Here is an 18,802-nt window from a genome sequence, read left to right on the forward strand (position 1 = left end):
AGGCCTCTGGATGAACAGGGAAGGGGCCCAGGGCAGCTTACCCATCACCGTGAGATTGAGCTGGCTTTCCCGATTGCCCGTAGGGAAGGTAGCAAACTCGCAGATATAGACACCTTCATCCTCCAGCTCCAAGCGGGAGAGGCGGATGGTGCCATCGGTGAAGGAGGGCCGCAGGAATTCCACGCGCTCGCGGTAGGGAGCCAGCACGGACACGCCCATGGATGGGTTATAGATGGCCACGTTCTGCTTGGAACCATTGGTGGACTTCTGCCACGTGACCTGGGTGATCTTCACGCTGGGCAGCGGGTTGGCAAAGCTACAGTGCAGAACCACGTCTGTGCCAATGAAGCCATACATGGAGTCGTTCACCTGGACCACCTGGGAGTGGGCGCCTGGCCAGGAGGACAGCAGGAAGTGGTCAGTGTCAGGCACAGCCTTCCTCCACCCACAGAGTTCCCTGTGCTCTGGTCTTGTCTTTTATAGCAGTCATTATTGTTTTTACTCTGATTGTAAAAATATTAATTACTTGTTATAAAAACACTCTAGGCAACACTGAAAAATCATGAGAAGAAAGTGACAACATCTCATGATCCTTCCACTCAGGATAATCTTGAAGGATCTATCTTCTTTTACTTTATATCTGTGTATATCCACATAACCATCTATTTTAAAAAGTCAGAATCATGCTGTACATATTATCCCATAAGCTGCTTTTTTACTTAATGATAGATTATAAACATCACTATGTGTTAGTAAACATACGTCTGCACCCTCATTTTTGGTTGCTTTTCGAGCACAGCCCCAGCCTAGGAGCCATGCACTGGCTGCTTTGTCTTCCTGGGCCTTGGTTTCCTCCTCTGTTAAATGGGGTGGAGAATCCAGTCCTCTCTACCTCACGAGGTTACTGGGGAAAACAAATGGTGTGATGGACGAGAAGATGCGTCAGAGGCAGGAGGCTCTGGGTGAGCTCGAAGGCCCATGGTGGCTGTCATCATGGCCACCCCTGCTGTCTTCTCCCTCGTAGCTGAGTCCCCATCCCCTGGGGTGCACTAGCTGGGCCCCTCTTACCCAGCTAGGCAGAGGGAAGTGGGCACTGCATAAGGCCAGGCCTCTGCTGGCTCCCCATGGCCTTCACAGCCAAATGTAAATGCCTTCTCTTGGCAAGACCTCCTTGCCACATCTCTCCATCAGCCACCCTTTCCCACCGTACCAGACTGGGCCCATCCTCAGAACATGCCACATTCCTGGTTTCCTTCCCTCTTCTTCCCATTTATTCAGCCACGATATGCCGAGTGACATATTCCAGGATCTAGTGTGAGCATTTGGGTCATATCAAGGAGCAATTCAGTCCCGGCCTCCATGGAGCACAGAGCCTATCCACCCAACACTCCTAGACTCTTACCCAGGCAGCTCCCTCCACCTAGACGGCCCTTCCCCTTCTCCACCTGTGGATGGCCCTCTGAGGCCACCTCCTCCTGGGAGCTTCCTTGATCTTCCCCACCAGAGCTAACCTGGCCACCTCTAGCTTGGCTCTTTCCTGCCTTGGAAGGTGGTGGTTACACATCTGACTTCTCCAGCAGATTACGAACTCCTCCAAGGACAGGGTCTGTCCTTTCCATCTCTGTATCCCCAGTGCCCAGTGCAGCATCTGGCACATAGTAGATGCTAGTAAATATTTGTTACTACACAAATTGCAATGGAAGTCAAGAGAGCAGACATTTGCAAGAAGGAGGGAGTGAAATTCCCTCCAGTCTCCACACGGGTTGTGTTAGACCCTTTAGAATGTCCTTTGTTTGGGCTTCCTTACCCCTGAACTTGGCTCAGCTCCCTTAACGTGGGGCAGCTGTCCTCAGCACTAGGCTGTACCCTCCAGCTCTCTCCTGAGTCCTGCCAACTCCCCATAAGCCTTGTCCTTGCTGTCATTTGTATACTTCATGTCTTTGTATCCTTACTTCACTCACTTTATTGAGCGTCATCAATAGCATCAACACCAGGACCTGTACTGACTCAAGGCAGGGGGAGGGTCTAAATGACCCCCCAAAGGAGTCTGGGATCCAAGAGTGGGAATTTGGGGCTTATGCTCACTCACCTCCTCGGCATGACAGGGATATTGTAGCAGCACAGGCTCCTCTGAGGGCCCCAAAACCCATGGTCAGTGCAGTAAGTTGCTCCCCTCTCTTCCGCTCGAGAGGCCACAGGCCGGGTCTCTAGGTCACTGCAGTATCCCTGGTGCTCAGCATAGAGTGGCTACTCAAGAAATGCTTGCTGAATAAGTCTATCTTTGGCTTCAGCAAGCCAGACCCTGCCATGTTCTGAAAGTTTCCCTGAGGTTCGCCCTTCTTTGTGCTGATTCACATCCACACAGCCCTTCAAGGTTCATCAGGCCTATCCCCACCTTCACCCCTCCAGCTGTTCCCTGTGCCAGCCTGTGGGGTGCTTCAGAGCTGGTGCTCCCTGGGCAGAGGCCCCATGGGCTGGGAATACGATGGGAGAAGCATCCAGCCACGAGTTGGGAGGGCTGGGCTGTAGCCTGCCTCTGCCTTTAGCAGGCAGTGGGACTGTGGCCAGTCACCTCCCCTTTCTGAGCCCTATCTTCCTCTTCTGTAAGGCAGCAGGCTGGCCTCCCGAGTCCCAGTGGTCCTCCTGGCCCTAACTGTCTGATGGCAGCCCAGTGCAGCTGTGGCCCCACTCCAGAAACAGTCCCACGGTGAGGTCAGTGGGCCACACGGTCCAGCACTCTTGCTGACGGGCTAGTTGGCAAGCAGCTAAATGCTAGGCCCTCTCCAGCAGGATAATTGGGTGCTCCCCACCCCTCCCCCAGCCTGCTGGAGGCTGCCCAGCGGCTGAGATAATGTGGGCATAATTGGGGAACTTGCGCCACACAAAGCTAGGAACAGGAAAAGCCAGTTGGGAGGGCTTGGGCCCCAGGTGAGAGCGCAGGGAAGGGGTGTGGGCTCCAGGAGCCATTTCGGGATTGGTGCCATGCATGGATTGGTGCTATGCATGGTGGACCCGCAACGGGACACAGCCCTTTGAGCCCCTGCAATCTTATCTCCTCTCATCCCCTGAAGGTATGGAGGCAGGCAGGGCACAGTCCCAGGGGCACAGGCTGACATTCATTGTCTGTCTTCAGTGGTGACCTCACCCTCAGAGCTGTGTCAATGCCAGGAGGGGAGATGGCTGATAGCGGCCAGGCATGGGGTGGGGAGGGTGCTGCAAGGTGGCCGGGCACCCCAGAGGCCCCCTCACGTCTACCAATCCCTCACCAGGCAGGGGCGGCCCACGTCTATGTTGGGGTGGAGGTTGCTCTTTTCTGTGCACTGTGGCACTCCCAGAAGCAACCACATGGTGGGGAAGTGAAGGATGTTCGTAGCCTCTCTCTTACTGGGCACCAAGTGGGTGCCCCTAGTCCTGGCCCTTTTTGCCCTGGTGATGGGCAGGGTGGGGTGGGGCAGGGAGGATCTTTAAGGAGCAGGTACAGACTCACTTTGGTGTTTGCCTCTTTGCTACATCTGACTGCTGGCAGGGTCGGGGAGGTGACCCAGGGGGTGAGCATAAGGGAGCTCTTGGAGTAAGGGGTTTGGGGTCATTGAGGGTGGGGACTGGATCCCAGAGTTCTGGAGCAGGGAGGTGCTGGAAGATTGGAAAGGCCTAAAAACTCCACTTCTCCACTCCAAACTTAGGGACCGGGAACCCAAGCCTCTTATTAGGGGCTGCCTGCCTTGGTCCAAGGACTCAGGGTTGGGGAGAAGGACCCTCATTCTTTAGATTGGGAGGTTTTCAGAGGGGAGCAGAGTCCAGGTGACTCTAACAGGCAGGGTTAGAATGTTAGAGTCAACAGAGGAGCAGGGATCACCACCGGAAAGAAAGAAAGAGCTGGATGGGGGCCAGAATCCTGGAACAGGTGGGCCATGAGAAGGGACCAGGATTGATTAAAGGCAGCCTGCTCCAGGGACAGGCAGCAGAAACAGGGGCTTAAATACTGCACAGCCCCTCTCCTTGCCAAGCTTCTCCAGACAGTGCAGCCCTGACAACCTGAAAGCTGAGCTAGCGTCTCCCACCTTTTTAAGGGCTGTTCCGTCACCACCCTTTCAGGCAGCATGGCGGGGCTGTTAGGAGCCAGGCAGTAGGGGTTTGCATTCCACCTCTGCCATTGGTGAGCTGTGCAACCTTGGCCAAATGACTTAACCTCTCTGTAGCTCAGTTTGCACCAAGGTTGCACATCTGCAAGATGGGGATTATAATAGTTAATACCTGCCCTATAAAACTGCTGTAAGGATTAAAAGAGGGAGTCCATGGGAAACTCAGAAAGCAGCACTTAGGACAAATGAAAGGCTCATTAGATGCTAGCTTCCATCATCATCATCATCACCATCATCTTTCATCTATGAAGCAATAGGCCTCCCTCCCTGGAACTTCATTCAACAAATATTTGCTGAGAACCTACTCCATACTGGACACTGTAGGGAGTGCTACTAGGCGCCCCTCTTCCAGGACGCTCTTGTGACTGTCATCTCTTCCTACTCAGCTGACAGCTCTATTCATACCCCAATAACATATAACACTGACTTGTACCCCTTTATTTTCTACTTCCTGGCATATGTGTCTAGCCTGTCTACTGTCTCCCAACCAATTGTAAGCCCCTGCAGGAGATGAAAGGAGCAGGCCTGGCCTTGGGTTGAGCTGACCATGTCACACCTGACACTGGCAGGGTCCAGGGCTTGGGGAGTTCCCGGCTGACTTTCTCTGATTCCCTAAACAGTCAGGGCTGGTCCACAGAACACATCCTGTCTCCTTCCCCGCAGGTTCCCTCTTACATGAGAAGCAGAGGCTGGCCCAGATGTGGGAACTGGGACCACTAAAATGGTAGCATATTGGAGCTTAATGGACCATGCACTCCATCACTTACAACGGCTGGAGGGATTAGGTCACCTGCCCAGGGACACAGAACAGCAGCACCCAGCCCAGTGCTTTCCCACCCTGCCACAAAAACAGACTCTGGCTCAACCTAACTCCCTGGGGCCTCTTTCTGGGTGGTGTCCCTTCTAGAATATAACCTCAGTGCCTCCACTGCCCCTTGTGAGAAATGGCACAAACACCAGCTACAATACTGGTGTGGCCACTGCATCTGCAGGTCACCTGACTGGGTGTCAGGTGATAGGTCAGAAACAGGGGCTTTGGGGATCCCAGGTATGTATGTGTGTGTGTGTGTGTGTGTGTGGCGGGGGGGGGGGGGGGGGGGGGCGGACACTTGCAGGAGGCTGCTATGTGCTGAGCAATAAGAGCCAGAGAGGTGGGGAGTGAAGGGCAGAGGCATCCATAGAACCTGTGCCCTCAGCAGAGGGGCTCTTGAATCCCACAGATATCAAAAGAATCAGTCTTTTTTTATCTGACCTCAAGCACTGCCTATATTCTCCCTGACCACCGTATGAGCTCCAGGATCTGGGACCCATGCCCCTGGGGCTTGTTCTCAAGTGCCTCAGTTTCTCCACTAGAGCTCAGGTTGGGCAGTTCAGGCTGCCTCGCTTTCCAGAAGTGCTGAGCCAGCATGACGGGCCTCAGGCCGGCCCCCTGAGACGTCACAGACCTGCAAACGCCTGAGCTCAGCAACAAAACACAAAGGCTCCTCAGTTGTGGCGGACAAACCTGCTCCCCAAGGCCCTGCCTGCCGTGGAGCTCATCCACAGGCCAGTGCCACAGGTTCCCACGCAGCGGGGTGTGGCACACTCCGCTCCCCACATACCCACTTCCAGCAGTTTCTCCTCCTGCCGTTTTAAACCCCAGACCCCTCTCTTCCTAGCCAAGCAGGCTGGAACTGGGCTCAGGGGTAGGTGAAAGTGGGTACCTAGGTGAGGTGAGGGGGATTCGGGGCTTCCTGGCACGAACCACTTCTTTTGTCCTGGCTGTGCCAGCCCACCCCAGCCCCTCCTTTCCTGAGACTCTGCCTGGGGGCCTTGAAGTGGCTGGGCAGAGGAGGCCAACCTGGCCTGGAGTAAAGTGGAGGCACATTGCAGAGAGGGAGTGGCTCTGTGTGCACCTGTGTGTCTGAGGTGGGTGCTGGGCTCCCCTATAAGGGCCTCTGTGAAATCGATATCCTTCGGGATGCATTTCTAGGGCTTTCCAGGGATGCTCCCACCCCCACCCCAGGAACTGGCAGAAGGGGACAGGATGTCCGGTGAGAAACCGGCTAAGTGGTAAGTGGGAGTGACTCACCCACTGGGAGGGGCAGGGCCTCCATCTGAAACCCTGCTGAGGCAGCACAGTGACCTAAAGGTTATAGGCCCCCTCCTCCCAGTGCAGCCGCTTCCCCGAATGTCAACGCCCAGGGCTGGCCAGCTCCATACCTTCTGAAGCCAAGGCCAGCTCCACCTGGGAGAGACGCTGGTGTGGAGGAGCGTGCAATCAGGACACCCGCTCCCTTTCTGGGGTCCCCTCCTTTCACCGGTTTTGCCAATCAGTGTCACCTAGACTCCGACCATTCTGTCAGCAAAACCCAGAGGGTCAGGGCTCTCACTGAGCTTGTCCTGTTTCATTTCCCCATTAGTCCAGGAGATTCACGGGTGCCCAGGCTGCCCCCTCCTGCCTCCAGACTCCCCTCTACACTCAGGAAGGGGAGGAGGGCTCAGCAAGGCAGCAGAAGCAGACCCAGCAGACCCAGTTCTTGTCCTGGTGCTCCGGCCACCTTTCCCTGGGGCTGGGCACAGTCTGGACTTGAGTCCTGCCTGGCCTTGCACTGCTGTTAGTCTGGCATCTCTGTCTCCCCTGATGCCTGCAGTGCAGAGACTTTGGCTGGTGGGAGGTGCTAATAACATCCCACGAGCCCACAGTCAGGGGCTAATTGCTACCATCCAAGTCAGTGCCTCCACCCCTCCTTTGGGGTCACAAAAACTGCCGATGTTTTCCTCTTGCATGATGACCCCCTAACTCCCCACATGGAGCTGTTTAATGATGGGCTGTGGAGCTGGCGCCCAGCGCCTTGGGCGGATGAGCACAGTGCGTGGGAGAGGAGGGGGCATGGCAGCCTGGGAAAAGCCCCGAGAAGGAGCCAGTGCAAGAGCCCAGGATCTTCCAGACAGGCCAGGCTGGCCCCGCTCTGCTCCCCCAGCAGTGCAGAAGCCCCAGGGTGGCGGCAATGATGGGGGTGCTCTGGCAAGTCCCGCCTCCCTCCAGCAGGACAGGCTGGGGGACAGAGATGAGTCAGGGAGCTGAGTTTTGCCTTCTCATACCAGGTGGCTGAGGACACCTGGACTCTGTCCTGCAGGCCTGTTTCATGCTGGCTGCCCCATCTCCATGGCCCATCGTGGGGCCGGTCCTGAGCCAGCCTTTGACTCTGTCGTGGCACCCCAGGAACACAGAGCCTCTCTCTTGGCCCTGCCCACCTCTAGCCTTCAAGGCATCACCTCTTGGATCACTCTCCTGTACCTGCCACCTTTGCTCTGCTCACCTGGACGTTGGGAGAGGCGAGCTCTGGTCCCCACTACTTGGTCACTGTTTTTCTATATGGCCTTGGACAGGGTGGTTTCCTTTGCTGTAAAATGGGAGTATTGGCTCTGATGACCTTGGGGGACTGCATTTTGGACATGACCTGTCCAGCTCTCTCTGACCCAGCTGTGCCTTTGCCTTGGATCAACTTCTGGGGACCTATCTACCAAGTGGCTGCTCTGCCTCTCTACACTGCCCAGCTCTCCAGGAAGACCTCCCAGGTGAAGTGGGATGCCAGGAAAACCCAGGCCACAGCATGGCAAAGCTGGAGCACACAGGGACTCTCCTGCAGTCAAGTAATCACCAGGTCTTACTGATGCCAGCTCCTAAACAGCTTTTGAATTCCTCTTGATTTTCCAGCCCCGCTGGTCCCGATTCAAACTTCCTAAGCCCTCTCCCACTAGTGCACACCTCCCTCCACCTCACCTTCAGCAGTCTCCCTTTCTTATTTTCTCAATACTCCCGGGCTGGGATTTTTGCACTAGCCCTTTCCTTTGAACCTTAGCACCTGCCATCTCATGCCTCCCTCCATTTCCCCAAGCTTTGCCCCTTGCCCAGGCCTACATCGTCCCTTCCCTAGTCCACTGCGACATCACGCTAAGTCTACAGTCTCCTGCCTCCAGCTCCGCCCTGAAACTCCTTCACTCAGCTGCCAGAGGGATCTCTGTAAAATGCAAATCACTTACTACTTCAGACCCTCCCATGGTAACCTGCAGCCCTCAGGATGAAGTTTTTCCAGGCTCTAGACCCTATCTTGGGCATCCCCAACCTCCAGCCACTTCCTCTCCCAACTTTCTCTCTCTTCCTTGCCACACTGAACAATCCGGTCGGTTCAGGTTCCTGCCTCGGTGAAAACCGCACCACTACCCCGTTACCCGCGCAAGTCCTTTTCATTCCCCCCGGAATCACCTTAGAGTTGACTTTCAAGGGGGAGGCTTCCCGGAGCCCTCCTCTTCCCACCATCATGGGTTGCGTGTTCCTGCACCCCCAGGGTCCCAGTATCTCGGCGCGCACCTGTCATAGCATTTCTCCTACTGAGTTTGGAAAAGGCCAGGACTTCAATCAACCCAGTGCCCGGCACATGAGAAACACGGGGGGCCCAAGTGGCAGGTGGAAAAGGCTGTGGGCAGCTGGGGGCCTGAGCCAGGGTTAGCCATTTCTCAGGTCTGACTGCAGCTTCCTGGAAACTGCACATTATCCCAAACGCAGAAATGGGAAGTGAGGCCTCACACCTGCATGGAAGGGAAGCAGGTCAGGGTCCGAATCTTCTCCTTCCTTGACTGAAAGCAGGAAGCCACATCCCAACAGGGGGAAGGTTGGCCCGATCCCTCACCCACCTCCAACCCCACAACTTCTGCTTGCTTCCCCGAGACATTTCTCAATTCCTTTCCTCTCCTCTGCCCCAGTTCCCAGCACCTGGGCCCTCTTCCTTCCTCACACCAGACCATAAGGTGACAAACATTTTTCTCACCCAAGCAAACTCCATCCCCGAGGCCCTGCTCTGGAGATCTTAGCCTTGTTTGTGTCTGCCCTCCCCGGTTCATCACCCCTCCCACCACCGCTGGGGCTTCTGCTGTCCCAGCCTTTCACGGTCTGGCCAACCTGGAACCCCCTGGCTCTGAGGCCAAGATTCAGGCATGTCCCATTGTCTGCCACTGATGCCAACCCTCTCCACCCCAGCTGCAGCAAACGACACTGTCTCGTAGCAGACACGGCAGCCTGGATTTCCCTCGGCAAGTGTGCATTTTTAATGACACATTTTGGGGAGTGTAGGCAGCAGCCTCTTTGGAAGGCTAGTGTGGGGGTGGGAGAGGCGGGGGGCTGCCGAGAAAGCAGAGGGAGAATTCCCCAGGCTTCCCCGGAGAATCTTTTAAAAGCTCAGTATTGACATCTGCATTGTCTCAGCCCTGCAGGCTTCATGCTGATGTTCAACACCTGTTTGGAAGCAGAGGGTTCTCGATCTGCCTCATCCCAGGAGGGGCCTGTGGGGCCACCCCAGCGCCCAACCCTCCCGATGCCCTGTCCAGCTATGGGCAGCTGCCTGCTCGGATGGCTGTGGGGGTGAGGGGAAGGCAGTGGGGGGAGGTATACAATGCTTACCTGCAGGGAACGCTCATTCTAATAGGGATGGGGTGGGAGCTCTAGGGGTTGTGTAGAAGGCCTGACAGATGAGACATTAAGAGGAACATGGGTGGGGGGGGGTAGAAAGTAATCTATGAGCGCTGACTTTGAATTCAGATAGACCTGGGTTTGTGTCTGCTGCTTTTTAGCTGGTTGACTTCGAGAAAGGTGCATTAATCTCTCCATGCCTCAGTTTCCTCATGTATAAAATGGGGCCAATAATAGTACTATCTCCTAGGGCTGATTTGAGGATCCAATGAAATAATTCGGTTTTGCTCTTGGCATAGTGCTTGGCCCATAGCTATGCTACACAAGCAGTTGTATTATTCACTAGGAGAAAGAACCTACCTAGAAATCACGTGCTCTGGTTCCCTGATTCCCATCCCGGCTCTAAGCCCACCCTGTGATCCTGAGCAGACCCCTGCAGTGATGAGGCTACTCCCCCAGGGCACGAATGAACTCTGCACTAATGACGTTTTGGAGGCGGGGGGACTGTCCTGTTGTGGGGGGCTGTCCTGTGTGTTGCAGAAGTTTAGCAAGATCCCTGGCCTCTACCCAAGTGCACCCCCTCCACTTGTGATGACAAAATAACCACAGACATTGCTGTATCTCCCATGGCAGGCAAAATCATCCCCGGGTAAGACCACCGGCCTAGAAGAAGGGAGTAAAGCTCAGGCAGGGATGGTGGAGCTCACGATGGATATGCAGGGCTGCCTGTGGCAAGGTGGTGCAGAGAGGAGTGGGAAACATAGTTGGGGGGCACTCTGGTGGGGAATTGTCCTTGTTTGTCCAGGGACAGAGGGTCCAGAGGTGGCTGGGAACAGGGGTGTAGGTCTTCCTGTCTGGAGAGCCTGGGCTCTGTAGGAGGGGCAGCGAGTTGTGTTTGGGGGAGACAGGTAGAGAGAACAGGGCCCTCTGGGGAGCTGGCTGTCACAATGTGGGTTATAGAGTGGCATGTGTGTCCTCAGAGGATGCAAGAGGGTGGGTAGGGGCAGCGAGGGGAGGGACACAGGGGACATGCGGTGGGGTGTTGTGAGCACCTTTAGATAGGGAGGGGAGGGAGGCTGCCAAGGTAAGGGCTGGGCTAGGTTTCTAAGAGCTGAAACAAAGTCAGGCAGCGTCTTCCTTCGGCTGGTAAACTGCTATCATTTTGGAAGGATTTTCACCTCATTTGGTTTCTGCTTAAGTGAAATCCACAACATGTGTTCTGTGCATTAGTGGAGTGTTTGTGCTTAATTAGTGGCAAATTCTTTCATATTAAAGTCATTAAGTTTTGCAATTTGCGCTCCTCACCCTGGGCCTGGTTCTCCTGGCTTTTCTTTGAACACAGGAGGGCCTGATTGCAGACTTGCAGGTGGTTCCAGCCTCGCAGCCTCAGGAGCAGCACACACATGTGCACGCACACCTTCCCTGTGGCATTCAGACCCTACAGCACCAGCCCTTGGGCCCGTCCCACCCAAGGCTGGCATCTGGCACTCCCAGCACTTCCATCCATGCCCCAGGCACCTCCTGCTCCTAGGCAAGGCTTTGGAGTCAGAATTCTGCCTGCCCAGAGGCACTCTGCTGTGGGAGGGAGCTGCAAAGTGAGGGACTATCGGTTCAGGCTTCAGGGTGTGGGTGGGGCCCTGCTGCTGAAGGGGCAATGAGGAGAAGGCAACCTGACTGTTCAGAAGGTTGGCCCCGCACATTCCAACCAGGCAGCAGGGCTAGGAGCTCCATGAGAACTGCCAGAGCAGCAGGTGGGGGCCACTGGAGCAACACTGGGACGGAGGGCTCTCGACCCCGTCCCCTCAAGAAGGCCTTGGTCTCACCAATCCCCACTGCAGTGACCCCTGAGATAATACTTTGTAGCCACAGCACAGTGGTGACCTTGAACTCTTGGGACAGCGAGTGGCGATCAGTGACCAGGGCCCCAGAGCAATCTCTTCCCTCCACCTGCTTCCAAAGCAGCTTGAGAAGAAGGAGGTATCTGCATAGGCACCAAACCTGCTATTTCATTTCTGGGCAGAACTCACTGGTCTGGACCCAATGAGCGATACTGTGTTCAAATTGCACATAAGGTCTGGGTTAGACATAACATTCCCAGGTGGGGCTGGGCCTTCTGCTGAACCCTTCCCTGTATGGATGATACAAGAACTGCACCAGGCCTTGGCACAAGGTGCTCAGGGCCTCTTCTGTACCTGGACTTAGGCGATGCCAGGAAAGGGAGTTGTGATGCTGGAGGAGACAGCCAGAGCTCCTTTCCTTGCAGCCCCTCCTTGGTGAAACCTCACCCTGCAGTGTCTCAGGTGGCACAACCATGGACTGAGACCCCAGCAGGCCAGCCTCTCCTCTTTCCGTGTTTCCTGGCTCAGGGCTGTCTCCATCCAAAAAAAAAAAAAAAAAAAAAGCCTTCTTTGCTTCCTTGCCACCCTATGGACTCTGCTCCTGAATCAGGGACCTCAGAGCCGGTGGGTAGCAGTCTTTATCTGATGCACTTCAATGACCAGGGTCTGGAGCCAGAAAAAAAAAGGGGGCGGGAAACGGAACTGGCAAAGGCTTAAAGTCGAGTTTTCTCTTGACTTCTTCAGCTAGTGTGGCCCCAGGAGCCCCCACCAAAGGGTCTCCAGCAGGGCTGCTGGAGGTGGGCCAGGAGGGCGAGTCCCCCAGGCACCAGCAGATCAGGGCCTCAGGACTGCTGGGGTAAGAGGCAAAACCCCTGGCTCTGTGTTCCCTCAGCTGAGAGAACCCAAAGCCCAGAGGGAGACCGGCCCATGCCCAGATGTTCAGGTTTATGTCTGAGTAGCATCTGGGTGGGGCCTGGGGTGGGGAGGGTCCCACATCACAGGATGCCACAGAGGTGGGGGAACTCAGGGACGGGGCAGGGACTCTGAGTGGCTTTTCCATCACTGTAGAAGCCACTCACTTTTCACACCACCCCCACCTCAACCTACCTTCCGGCTCAGCTACCACTACAACCCTGATTCTCTCCCCTGGCCAATGGTCCTGTGAAAATGGGCAGTTATCCTCCAAACATAAGCAATGGCCTTTTGTTCAACTAGTGCTGAGCCTCCCAAACTCATCCACCCTTTCTGAGGACACCAGCCTGAGCTGGAATACCCCAACTCAATGTACTTGCCCCAGTGTTAACCACCGAAAGCATTCTCCCCAACCACTCACAGAAACCCCAAGAGTAGCCCCCACCCAGGTCTCAACATCAGTGCCAACCTAGACCACAACACAAACCCGGGTCGTGACCCCAACCCTAGTGTTAACCTCTTCCTGGTTTAACCACAGAACGAAGCAAACTCCAAGCATGGCCCTCAGTGCAGCAGCAGGCCTGAGCTCAGCTCCTCTGGAGCTCCAGGTCTAAATCCAGCCCCAGCTTGGGGTCACCCTGGAGGGCAGGCAGCCACAGCTCACAGTTTTCTTTCCACCTGAGAGTCCCCTATCTTGAGGTGGGCAGGGAAAGTGGGATCTTCAAAAGGTCGTGACGTGGGGTTTTGGGGAGAGGCCAGCTGAGCTGAAGGCTGCTCTGTGGGTGGTCTGCCTGCGGGGGGCACAGTGCTGACCACTCTCTGCCTTGCTCTTGCCCCACCACAGCAGGGCCTGTGGACACGTCCAGGTCCCTGGGCTGTCCCTTTCCCCAGTGCCCAGAAGGCTGAAAGGGGCGGTGGGAAGGCAGAGGCTTCCTTGTTTTTCCTGGTGCTAATGTCAGCCTTGGCACTTAACTAGCAGTAGGACCTATGAACAAGTCTCATAACTTTCCCGAAACCCAGACTTTTCACCTGTAAATGGGCTGGAGCACATCCACCTCGTTTGGGTGGAGGGAGAGCTCCTGTATAAAATGACCTCCTCAGTCCCAGGAGTCTTCTGGGAGCCCTCCTGCCTGGCCTGCCCTGCTCCCAGCTCCTGGCTGTCATCCTCCCTTCCTCCCTCTTTCTCGGCAGCACTGAAATCATCACTTGGCAAAATGCTGAGGGGAGCACATCCCTCCTCCGCTGCGGCCTGTCTTCTTCCTGCCCTGCCAGGCAGGGGCATGTGGGGTGAGGGGCCTGAGAGGCAGAAGGTAGAAGCCCTGAGCCTGGCCGCATGTCCCCAGCCCCACCTGCTCCCTCCCAGCGTCCCCAGTGGTGTCAGAGTTTCGAGAGTGGGGTCTTTCCCATGCTTCCCCCGCCCGACCATCCCTCTGCCCAACACGAATCTATCAGAAGCCTCGCCCAGCCCCGCTTCCAGCTCAGACTTGTCGGGGTTTCAGGAGTCACTGGGTAGGGGCTGGCGTGCCAGGGCCTGCTCTGCATCCTGCCTCACGGAGGAGCCAGCACGTAGGCTCGGAGCTCGCACCCAGCTGCGGACGCAGCTCAGCCTCGGTGGCCACCTGCTTCCCTTCCCTTCCCTCCTTCCATTCCCACACCCTCTTGGCTCTGTGCAGAGGGGCCCCTGAAAGCCGAGGAGTGGCTTGTGGCAGTGATATGTGTGTGTGTGTGCGTGTGTGTGTGGGTGGCGGGGGGGGGAAGTGGACCCCATGTTTGCCACATCTGGGAAGAGTGTTGCCTGCCCCCTTTTGGCCACCCCAAGGTTGGGCCCATCCCCTTAGCAGCAGCAGAAGCTGGGGCTCAAGTGCTCCCCTCCTTCCCTCCCTGGGGGAGAAAGTACAAAATGGTCAGGTTCCCTGCCAGGCCTCTCCCAAAGGATGGCAAGAACAGTTAACACATGTGCACTGCTGACCTGTGCCAGGCCCAGGGCTGGATATTTACATACATTAATTCACTTAATCCTTACAACACTCCAGGAGCGAGATTGTCCCCTAGAGATGAGGAAACTCAGGGAGGTCAAGTCATCTGCCCACGGTCACAGTCTCCAAGGCTGATTCTGATCGGGGCAGTCTGTCTCCACAGGTGATGTTCTTCACCACACTCGTGGCTCCACGGCCTCCCTCTCTCCCCTTCCTGGGGAAAAGAGCGGCCAGCACCCTCTGAACCAGACCTGGGTGAGCAGTCCCTGCCTGCTGGCAGTGCTGGCCTGAGGCTGACGACGGGGCTGCTGGGAGCTCCTTGTAGAGAGGGCAGGCACCATCCCCCCGCCCCTGCCTCTCCTCCTTCACTCTGGGGGAGGCTGAGCTGACACCTCCGCCTCCCCCAGGACTACAGGGGCTAGCAACCCCAGCAGCCCAGCACAAGGATATGACTGAAGACTCCAGACGTGAAAAGCCCCCATTCTTCCCCTGTTCCCCTTGCCTCCTCATCCCAGAGCTCAGAGACTTGACTTCCAGTCCAAACCCTGCCACTCTCGGGGTGTGTGTCTCTCTGTCTGCCCCTCAGCTCCTCCACCTGTGAAACCTGGAGGTGGCACCCGCATGCTTTGCCTCCTGGGGCTTTGGGGTGGTGAGGACCAAGTGAAAAAGGAACACTGAGCACCTCTGAAAACTAAGGGGTGAATGACAGGTGCGTATCAAGCACCTGTGATGTCATCCATTTACATGTAAAATCTCATTTAATCTTCACAACTACCCTGGGTGGGGAGTCCCCTCAGCCTTGGGCCAAGAGAGGAGAGTGACTGCCAAGCTCTGTCCTTTCCCAAGGCCTAGGAATGGAAGGTGCTGTTATTCTTTTCCTCGTTTTTCACTCAGCCCCTCCCACTCTGGGCCATGACCACCATGAAGCCCAGGAAGTGGCAGCAGGTGCTCATGAAGAGTCAGCAGAGGCTCCTCACACCCCTCCCTAAGTTGGGGCACTGGGGTCCTGCAAGGCCCAGCTCAGCCTCCAAGACAAGCAGGGGGCTCCAACACACCTCTAATGTTGAACGGTGAAGCTGGGCTTCCGCAGCAGAGGCTGCTGGGATAGCACACCAAATTAGCTTAATGAGCGAGGCCCAGCTTTAATAGGGGCCCTCCGTGTTGCAGTGCTGACTCCTGCTTTCATTTTTAATGCTGGAAAAGGGTGAGTTTTCTTTTTCTCTCTCCCCTGTGCATTTTCACCCTAGCTAATGACTCCTCACTCAGAAAGGCCCCTACCACTGCTAATTAGATTTAATTACTGGAGTAATTAATGATTTGATTGGAAAACTAGAATATTGTGGGTGAATTTTGTGTATAAATAGGAAAGTCAAAGGGACAGGGAACTCAGGCTGAGACCAGTCTGGGGCAGGAGGAAAGACCAGGCTGAGCATTGGTCAGCTGGCAGCTCTGAGACAGGGACTCTCTGCTCTCGGCTCCCCATTCACAGAGGGGGAAATGGAGGGGCAGAGAAGGAAACTCTTCCAAGGCTGCCAAGAAGTTGGTGGGAATCAGGGGAAGCAGGAGCTGGCAGGGTCAGACCCAGGGAGAAGAGGGGGGGAAGGAGTGATTTGAGCCTGGATGGCTTGGCTGGCTCAGCAGTGTGATCATGGCCCAGGAGCACCTGGGCAAGAGTCATCAACTGAACACTGGCCCATAGAAATGTACTGTGGTGGCTTCTCTTGTTGTGACTACAAAGACCCTGCCTCTGGGTCACCAGATAAGCAAATAGCTCAAGCCAGGAGGCAGCCAGGTGTGGTGAGAAGGAGCAGTTGGCAGTAGGCAGGCAGTTGGGAGGCCTGGGTCCCCTGGAAGGTCACTACCTCTCATTGCAGAAGGTTCCTGACCTTCTGTCTATTTCCTGCTTGGCTCACAGCCACATGCCTTGGCCTGAAGAGGGCAGGGTGGGCGACACATTTGCTCTTTGAACTCAATGGTGACACACCAGTTTTGTATTACTCTGGGGAGAGGAACACTGGAGGAAGAAATAGGGGAGTGAAGGGGATGGGGATGCTGATTTGGTCCACGGTCCACTCCAGGGCAGGCCCTCAATGATACCTCTGTGCTGAGGGCCTGAACCCAGGTGTCCTGCTGCCCTCCAGGCATCTTGCCCTCCATGTGCACTGAACTCCTCTCTCCAGCTGCTCCTTCAGCCCTACCCCTCCCAGGGCCCAACCATAGTTGCATCAATATAGCCCCTTGACTCTCCTTCTGCTCCCTCAGCTCCCTGCAACTCCACAGGGAGGTGAGGCTCCTACTGTCTCTCTTTTTTTTTTTTTTGAGACGGAGTCTCGCTCTGTCGCCCAGGCTAGAGTGCAGTGGCGCAATCTCGGCTCACTGCAAGCTCTGTCTCCTGGGTTCACGCCATTCTCCTGCCTCAGCCTCTCCGAGTAGCTGGGACTACAGGCGCCCGCCACCACGGCCGGCTAATTTTTTTGTATTTTTAGTAGAGACGGGGTTTCACCGTGGTCTCGATCTCCTGACCTCGTGATCCACCCGCCTCGGCCTCCCAAAGTGCTGGGATTACAAGTGTGAGCCACTGCGCCCGGCCCTACTGTCTCTTATCTGGAATCACAGTACTGAAAATATGTCACCTTTACTGAGCACCCACTGTCCAATGGGTATTATGTTAGGTAATCCATCTCCCTAGTATGCTGAGAAACTGAGGCTCAGGCTCGTGAAGTGATCTGTCCAAGCCACACTGCTAATAAGTGGATTTAAATACAAATCAGATCTTGTTACACAAGTCCCCAGTCACTCTCCACTGCCTTGGGGTAAATCTAAACTACTTATCAGGCCTTCACAATCTGTCCCTGCCCATATTCCCATCTCGCTCTCCCACCCCTCCCAGGTCCCCACCCTCCCCACCAGTCCCCGCTGCCGGTGGAAAACTCCTACCCACCCTTCAACACTCAGGTCCCACACTGCCATCAGCTCTGACCTCAGGTTCCCACAGTATCTGGCTCCTTGCTCAAACAGCTGTCCCTGGCACACAGTGTTGGCTGTGCCATGAAGAGAGATGTGCTCGCCCCCGACGTCCCAGCACACAGCCTGACACCCGGCACGCGGTAGGCCCTGGATCCAGGCCTGCTCAATGAACTGTGAGCTAGAGCCAAATCCCAGAGAACAAACTCAGGGATGGGGGTGCCTGGTGGCTTCTCAGGTCACTGCGATCTTTTAATCAAGACTTCTTAAGAAGCTGAGTGATCAAAGAAGGACCAGAATCCCTGGTGAGGGCCATGCTTATTTACCAAAACGAGATTCTCCGTAAGAGAAAGGCTGATGGGCTGCATATGTGGGGGGCTGCATTCAATTCATGCCTCCAGTGGGAAGTGGGAGCACCCCGCTTTGCTTCCCAGGTCGGTTTGCAAGTGCTGATCCCATCACTCTCCTCCAGCTCCCTTTACCAGGAGGGTCCTGGATCCTGGAATAATCAAGAGGAAGGCACTGCCCATTTTGTAGATGTTGAAATTAAGACCCAGAAAAGTGAGGTATCTTACATGAGGTTATATAATAAACTAATTGAAAAGCCAAAAAGAATCCAAGTCTCTTGACCCTTCTTCTACATTCTTGGTGCCAAAGGGGTGAGGAAGAGGCAACAAGGCACAGCCTTACAGTCCTGGTGGGTGAAGGTGTCTGGGTAAGTCTATATATATATTTTATTTTTTAAATTTTTGGTAGAGTTGGGGTCTTGCCTAGGCTGGTCTTGAACTCCTGGCCTCAAGTGATTACCACCTGCCTCAGCTTCCCAAAGTATTAGGATTACAGGCGTGAGCCACTGAACCCAGCCCTAAGGTAAGAGTCTGTCTTTGGAGGGCAGGTTGGTGCCCCCTGCGCAGTGCTCAGCGACCCAGGCTGCCTAGAGTCAGGTGAGGATGGGCAGCACCCCACCCCCAGCTAGACTTCAGCATCACAGAGCGGAGCGGGCCTCTTGTCAGTGCAATCAGGAGGTGTTCTGGAGTTCAACCCCGCCCGCCCCCCTCGGGTGGGGTTGGAGGAGGGAGGGAAGCTGAAGAAGCAGGTCAAAGCAAATCCTCCCCAGCTGCCCCACCCCCACTGAGAGCGGGCAGAGCCTGAGCCTGTAGGACCAGAATCAGGTGCCCTGTCCTGACATGTCCCAGAGACACAGCTTGAGTGGGAAGCGAGGGAGGTGAGTCAGGGCTGGGTGTTGGGGGTAAGAGAGAGGGGCAGGAGGTCTGTCCCATTTCTGAGGACACAGGGACCAGGGCTGGAAGGGACCAGGAAAGGGTGGGTTCCCCAGGGTGGGAATTGCACAGGGTTGGCTCAGTGGGTCTTTGGCCGAAGGCCTCCACCTCTCCTGGGTTACAGGCTCAGGCAGGCCCTGGAAAGCAGGACTGCTGGCGGCATGGGGGCGGTTAGGGGCGAGGCTGGAAGGCATCTTGCCACATTGTCTAGGGAAGAACCAATGCTGAGGCCTGAGAATAG

At 55.7% G+C, this 18,802-nt stretch overlaps 1 protein-coding gene across 1 annotated transcript in view; it reads right to left on the reverse strand.

Annotated features, from left to right (window-relative positions):
* The window catches only part of NECTIN1 (nectin cell adhesion molecule 1), a 68,773-nt gene that overhangs the window by 17,544 nt on the left and 32,427 nt on the right, over positions 1-18,802 (reverse strand). The window contains exon 2 of the mRNA XM_032167709.2: positions 42-392. Coding sequence (XP_032023600.1) covers positions 42-392 — 351 coding nt within the window. The remainder of the gene's footprint in view (positions 1-41; positions 393-18,802) is intronic.

This window comes from Hylobates moloch, unplaced genomic scaffold (assembly GCF_009828535.3).
Source record: "Hylobates moloch isolate HMO894 unplaced genomic scaffold, HMol_V3 SCAFFOLD_11, whole genome shotgun sequence".
Taxonomy (NCBI): domain Eukaryota; kingdom Metazoa; phylum Chordata; class Mammalia; order Primates; family Hylobatidae; genus Hylobates; species Hylobates moloch.